This window comes from Labrus bergylta, chromosome 23 (assembly GCF_963930695.1).
Source record: "Labrus bergylta chromosome 23, fLabBer1.1, whole genome shotgun sequence".
Taxonomy (NCBI): domain Eukaryota; kingdom Metazoa; phylum Chordata; class Actinopteri; order Labriformes; family Labridae; genus Labrus; species Labrus bergylta.
Genome location: NC_089217.1, coordinates 59,167 through 66,480, shown reverse-complemented (window position 1 = coordinate 66,480; position 7,314 = coordinate 59,167). Strand labels below are relative to the sequence as shown.

Genomic DNA, 7,314 nt, shown 5'->3' with positions numbered 1-7,314 from the left:
CACACAGACACACACACACACACAGACACACACACACACACACAGACACAAACACACACACACACACAAACACACACAGACACACACACAGACAAACACACAGACACAAACACACACACACACAGACACACACACACACACACACACACAGACACACACACAGACAAACACACAAACACACACAGACACACACACAGACAAACACACACACACACACAGACACACACACACACACTGAAACAGAAGGTTAAGCGTCTTGTTGAAGGACACATCAGACAGACCGTTTCAGGAGCAGGGGATCAAACCCCCAACCATCAGGTTGAAAGACGACCCTCTCTACCACTAAGCCACAGCCGACCCTCGTGTGTTTACTTCCTGCTTCATAAAGTTCGCCTGTCTCCTCCCAGGCTGCTCAACCTGTCGCTGACCTCTGACCTGGTCCCCGAGCAGGACGTGATCGACGTGATCATCCACGTAGGAAGAAACTCGCAGGGTCGAAGCCTGGCCTGGAAATACTTCAGAGATAAGTGGGACGTGCTGAACGCCCGGTGAGGAAGGAGAGCGGGTTTGAATCTTCAGGAAACGCTAAAGACGAAAACACTGAAACTTTCTCTCTGATTTATTTTACAGTTACGGTGAAACGCTGTTCATGAACTCAAAGCTCATCGGGGGAGTCACAGAGTTCCTGAACACGGACAAAGAACTCACTGAGGTATGTACACAAGAGCACACACACACACACACACACACACACACACACACACACACACACACACACACACACACACACACAGACAGACGCACACACACACACACACACACACACACACACACACACACAAACAGGACCACCCGTGTCTCTTTGACTCCAGTGGGTCCCTGACTCGTATTCACCTCTGGTCCATCGATCGTCCCCGTGACGTTCTGTGGTCTGTTATAAACTCTTCTCTCATCACCTGTGTACCTGTGCATCTTCACTCGTTAACAATGAAAAACTAAAGTTAAACAGTGAGCTGAAAAAGCCCCCTAGTGGTCACAATATGAATATATCAACAAAACGTTTGTCTGACTCCAGTTTGGACGACTTTTAAATCCCAAACTTTAGTGTCCTGCAGAGTCAGGATGAAATCCTGTTTTTGAATGATTCATTTAGAGAAGATGCCATGTGTGACTGAAGTCTGCTCCCGCCCACTGAACACATCTTACTAGTGAATGTGGGGGAGGGGGAGGAGGGTTAAAGAGAGAATCTGTGGGATAGAGGAGAGGAACGCCAGACGCTGCTGAGTTAACGATATCAAGAGTGTGAAGATGGATTTTCCTCCTGTGCTCCACTGAATCTGTCAAACTCTGAGCAAGTTTCCTCTTCGCTCCCAAACGATGGAGAAGAGAAAAAGGTTCAGTTAATTGTCTTCCTTCCACAAAGTTTCTGTCCTGACACAGAAAGTTTCCCGTGAACAGCTCACCTCTCATGCAGGACTCGTCTTTCTTTAATTAGGGTGCAGAGTTTCTCCTTCATGTTTTCCCTCTCATTATCTTCAGAGGGAAACTCTCTCTTTAAAGGACAGGTTAGCTTTTATAACTCACATCAATGTTTCTGTTCAACTGCAGTTAAAGTCCTTTAATACTGAAACTTCAAACCACCTTTAGTCCATGTCTCCTTCCTCTTCCTGCAGGTGTTCTTCATGTCCTCTTTAAAGCTTCCATGAAACCAGAGCAGATATTTACAGTTTATGATCTCAGGTGTTGTCGGCTACATGCCAGTATCTGCTCCGTTGTTTGTTTGTTATTAAATCATAGAAACATTGGTCGTGTTTCCTGCTGTAGTAATGGCCGACATTTTGCATAAAACTCTGTTCACTGTGATGCACTGGACCTCTGAGCTAGCTACCATTACAGCGTGATCACAGTTTTATTGGCGACTTTAAAATCTGTATGTCACAGACACTGAAGCTTCAGTGTTTATCCAGCTCTGCATGGGTCTGTAAACCTTTCTGTGTTCTAACCTCTCTCCATTTTTCAAAAGCATCTCCAATATTGATCCTAGTTTGAGCACGTTTCTGCTCATGGAGCTTATTAGAAACATGCAGAGGCTTTTTAGGTCGGGTACAATCACTTCTATCTGAACCACTTCTCTTGCCCGCTTCCATCGCTGCAACACCTGTTGACCTGATAACTGCTCTCATATCTGACAAACCGAGGGGCGTCCAAAACGGCCGTGTGGGGGGGTGTCTTAAAAGCCCCTACCTTCTCTGGTCCAAACAAATCCAGAGCATTCAGGAGCAGAATCTAAAATTAGAAGGAGAACATACTGGCTGCTGCATTGTTGTCAGAGAAGCCAGCACTTCAGCATGTTTCCTTAATGTCTGATCAGATAGTAAGTAGTACTGATTGGTCCTTTAATTCTTATTTTCTGTCTAATTTCTTAAATGTTGAGTGCTTCATGCTGATGTAAGCTGTAGCAGGCTTCAAACTGTGACTCTCATTATCTCTGAGTAAAACAATAGGGACTGCTACTTCCAGAAATCAGGGACACCCAAAATAACTTCTCCCACTTTGAGATTCTATTAATGGGTCCAGCTGCCTCAGCCACACTCACTGCTGCAGAAAATCAAGCTCACAGTGATGTGAACTGCACTGCAAACACATGCCGAACATTTTTAAAAGAGATCTTTGAGGTCTGGTTTGAACATTTCCGTCACGCTGGATGTTTTAGCTGTCAATTCTGAGAGCTGTGATTTGAAGTTTATTCAGCAGTTACTGACTTCAGGCTCCAAAAACCTCAATCATGCCTGTTGTTGGTTCCTTTTAATCATATGCTATATTGTGATTAGCTTCCCAGACTCTTAGGGTGAACGTTTCTGTCTTTTCTTTCCTGATTGTCACAGGTTTTTAAATTCTTCTAACTGCTTCCCCTCTTCCTTCTGTCCTTCCCACTCCCCTTCTCCCCTCCTCTTGTTCCTCATCGTCGACTCTCTTTCCTGTCTTTTCTGTCCTCAGTTAAAGGAGTTCATCCAGTCCAGTGGTGTCGGGGCGGGGCCTGCGTTGCCGCGGGCGCTGGAGATCGTTGAGGGCAATGTTCGTTGGCATCGCCTTCACCGGCGGCAATTCTACCAATGGCTGCGCAAACCTCAAAACTCCGCCCTCGGCTAACGCTTCACCAACTAGCTAGACTGAAGGGACTGCAAACTGACTGCTAAGCTAATGCTAATGCACTGCTAGCTTAAATATGCAGTCGGAATGAAAAAAAGACTGACTGGATCTTCAGCTGGTTACTCTTCTATTTCTTTTTCTTTTAAAGAAAATGTGTTTTCTATTTTGTTTCAGACGCATTGTTTGCTGTTAAACTGGTTTCTGCTGCTACAGACGCTGCTAACTAACTAGTTAGCAGTGACTGTTAGCTGCCAGCTAACAGCAAAAACAATACAAGCTTATCTCGAACGAGCAGTAACTCACGGTTAGTTTGGTTACTTCTGTTCAAAGCACAATCAAACTTTTCTGAACCTTCCTGATAAAACAGCCGGGAGCGTGACGCTCATTTTGATGCTACGCTTCAAATGTGACACAGACGTCTCACTGCCACCTAGCTTAAAGTTTAAAGAACCTTATTAGAGCCAAACTGACACACAGTAAAGTCATACGCATCTCTGATTGGCCCAACATTCAGTTATTGTTTTCATCCTAACCCTCCAGATCTCAAACGAGACCCAGAGTCCTCTACGTGGACTCAGAGCCCTCTACGTGGACTCAGAGCCCTCTACGTGGACTCAGAGTCCTATACGTGGACTCAGAGTCCTATATGTGGACTCAGTCCTAAACCTGGACTCAGCGTCCTAAACGTGGACTCAGTCCTCTACGTGTAGTCAGAGTCCTAAACGTGGACTCAGTCCTCTACGTGTACTCAGAGTCCTCTACGTGGACTCAGAGTCCTCTACGTGGACTCAGAGTCCTCTACGTGGACTCAGAGTCCTATACGTGGACTCAGAGTCCTCTGATCACAGTGCTCGGAGCTCAGAGGACTCTTTTCTCCCTCATTAACACTGCACAACATCCAAACTGCTTCAGCTCAGGGGGCAGTTTGAAAAGTATCAGCGTGTTATTCGAGGCTTCGTTGGCCTCCCTTAAAAACCTCTTTGAATATATAAAAGCACAAACAGACCGCAGCAGCGTTAATGTGCTCTCTTTTCTTTTTCAACCTGCAGACTTTGAACGCTCTCCGGCTGTTTGAAGACTAAACAAGATGTTCCACAATTTAGTCAAGGCTGTATAGAGCAAAGGTTTTATTACCTTAACGGGAAAATGTTCAACGCATTCATCATGCAAATGTTCCAGCATCAACAGGAATATAAAACAATCAAAAACATCAGTTCAGCCCGGCTCACACTGCAGGAGGTTTAAAATCATCATCAACAGATGTTCTATAATCTCTATCTCATCACAGACTACTGGACGCCATAAAGTTTATAGTGCCCGGTGGAGGAACGCACCACCTCACATGACCTCACGTAAACAATGGAGCCGTAGGTTAAATCTGTGATTATAAAGCTTTGTGTAGAAAAACATAAAATACAAGTTTGTGTGAAGAAACGTCTGAAGAGACGACACAACACGTGTCGCCTGTTCTTCAGTGAGAGCTGGAGGTCAGAGGTCAGAGGTCAGATTGAAACTGTCAGACGTGTTTCAGGTGTTCAGCTCACCTGTACACGTCTCTCGTGGTCATTGTAGTCACACACGACTTGCTCCAGACACTTTCATAACGTGATCCTCAAGATTTTAAATCTGATTTTAAAAACATGTTTGATATAAACCGTTAAGATCGGATCGTTATACGACTCGGAAATAATCTGGAAGATAATCCGTTCAGAGTGCCTCGAGTCGGGAACGACCTTGCGATTGGAGGAATCGGAGCTCAAATCAGCCCGATGATCCTGCAGCCTGAGCCAGGCTTTAGGACAAAGGAAGCGGTGTAAAAACCATAAATTAAATCAGATTAAAACGATGCTGAACTAATTGATTATTTATTTAATTTGTATTTTACTTTCAAAGCTATAACACAGCATCTCCACGCTGTCATGCTTTGATCCTGAAACATTTTAAAAGTTACAGTTTGAGGATTTATTACGATCGAACGAAAGTGTTGATGATTTCACAACAAACATGGACTCAACACAAAAAGTCTCGCATTGGAGCTTTGAGGCCAAACTTCTCATTCTTTGGACGATTATTATCCATGTGTGGAAACTTTAAACGCTTCAGACAGAGCAGTGCTTCTCAACCTCTCTGTGTCACGAGCCCGGTTTTAAAAGCTTAAATAAGCAATTCTCTTGGAGGCTATTTTTTGACGTTACTTTGGGTAGAAGTTGGGTTAGGGGCTGACTGCAGTCACTCACACAGCATGCAGTCTGTGGGGTGGCGGCGTGCAGCAGCCATCACGCAGTGAACCTCGTAACAGAAATATCAAACAGCTCTATAAGACGAACTATTTCACTGATACAGGCGCTGTAATGCAAAAACGAACCCCCGGTCAAAAATATGTAACTTAAATCTATAAATATGGTTTTTTCTTCTTCTCCACAACCTTCTGGCGACCCCCAGAAATGACCTCGGGACCCTGACATTGAGAATCACTGCACCAGAGAACTATCAGGTGTGCTGACGGTTCTCGACGGACGCTCTCTGTATAAATTGACCTTGTGAAGCTCGACTGTAATTAGAACTTGTTTTAAAATTGTGAAGAGAATTTGTCTTTGAGAAAACCCAAAGTAGTCCAGGGTCTATATAAACTACAGTTACCATGGCAACCTTTCTGACTTGGAGATAAAAGAAAGAACACCTCAACAAATCTCTGTGGTCTCACAAAGCACAAACATGAACGCCGTTTGACAACGGCGTCAGTTGCTGGATGGAAGCAACAAACTTTGAGGGTTTTTTTTCTTTCCAGCCAATCAGTGTTCAGCTTCCAATCAACACTTTTTCCAACCTCAGAAGCGAGAATAGAAGAGTGGACATGGAGGTCTGTAAAGGAAGGGGGCCCACAGACGAGTCTGGCTTATTGAGGCTGTCTTTGTATGCAGACGATGTGGCGTTTTCAACGGGACGCTCGATAGATTGTGTTCAAGTCTGCAGACCTGTAACGGTCACCGAGCGGTGGACTCCCCACAGGGACGGTGAAAGACGGTTCCAGCTTGAGGAAACGAACACGGCTCCGGACATTTTGACATATTTTGATGAGCGGGATGTTGGACAGATGTTACGGCATGTTTGAAGAGATTCAAAGGGGTAAAAACAGTAAAGGATATTACAGGATGTTCCCGTGTTCTCTGACTTAAGAAAACGGTCCAGAACTGTGGAGCCCAAAGGAAGCGAGACAGACCTCGGGGAAACATCAGGATGACCACTCTAAAACCCCGGTCAAGCCTTTGGGGGCGGGACTTGTGATGACCTTCTGGTGTGTTGATCCTTCTGAACCTTCCTCTGTTAGGCTTTGGTGTTAATAATTGAGCCATAAATGAATTAATGGGCCTGCCTGCTTCTATACACCGTGTGTCCAGTGCTGTGTGCGTGTGTGTGTGTGTGTGTGTGTGTGTGTGTGTGTGTGTGTGTGTGTGTGTGTGTGTGTGTGTGTGTGTGTGTTACGATGTGTGTGCGACAAAGATGGCGAGGAAGCAGCAGCAGTGCTGGCAATGGTGACCTGGCTGTGCCTGTTGTGATGATGATGACATTCTTAACATTATTATGATTATGGTCAGGGCAATAACCCTAATGTTGACGTGAAGAAGCTAATTAGCATCATGATAATTATTATGGTAATCACTCGCCGTCTCGTCCGGTCGGGAAACAAACACGAAGTACACGATGAGTCCAACAACTCTGAGAATCCTTCAGATTGCAGAATTAGAGAAAAAATAATGGAGAAGACGAGGGCATCCATTTTGATGAAAGTGATGATGATGATGATGATGATGATGATGATGATGTGTTTGTACCAAAATGTGATGGAACAAGGAAGTGGCAGAGCTCCTACTTCCTGTTTGCACTGGTGTGGTTTCCTGTATTTTCTGATTGGGTGATATTAAAATGTTAAACCTTGAGTCTGTTTGAATCCATTAAAGAGAACTCAAACCCTATAAATCGATAATAATGACCTCACAGGGAGAAGACTCAACATGGCGTCAGGGACGGGATTAAAGAGCCATGCATGTCTGAACCTCAACGATGAATGACTGCTGTTTCCCAAGGCATCATGGGAAATCCCACCATCAATACACGCTGAGAGTTTATACTGTGTGTGTGTGGGTGCGTTGGAATTGTCCCTCC

General features: G+C 44.8%; 1 protein-coding gene across 1 annotated transcript in view; it reads left to right on the top strand.

Moving 5' to 3' along the window:
• Positions 1 to 7,088, top strand: part of LOC109976693 (thyrotropin-releasing hormone-degrading ectoenzyme-like) — a gene marked incomplete in the record, with an annotated part of 106,964 nt that extends 99,876 nt beyond the window's left edge. The window contains 3 exon segments of the mRNA XM_065951217.1: positions 408 to 548; positions 631 to 712; positions 2,998 to 7,088. Coding sequence (XP_065807289.1) covers positions 408 to 548; positions 631 to 712; positions 2,998 to 3,150 — 376 coding nt within the window.
• Positions 7,089 to 7,314: the final 226 nt, after the last annotated feature.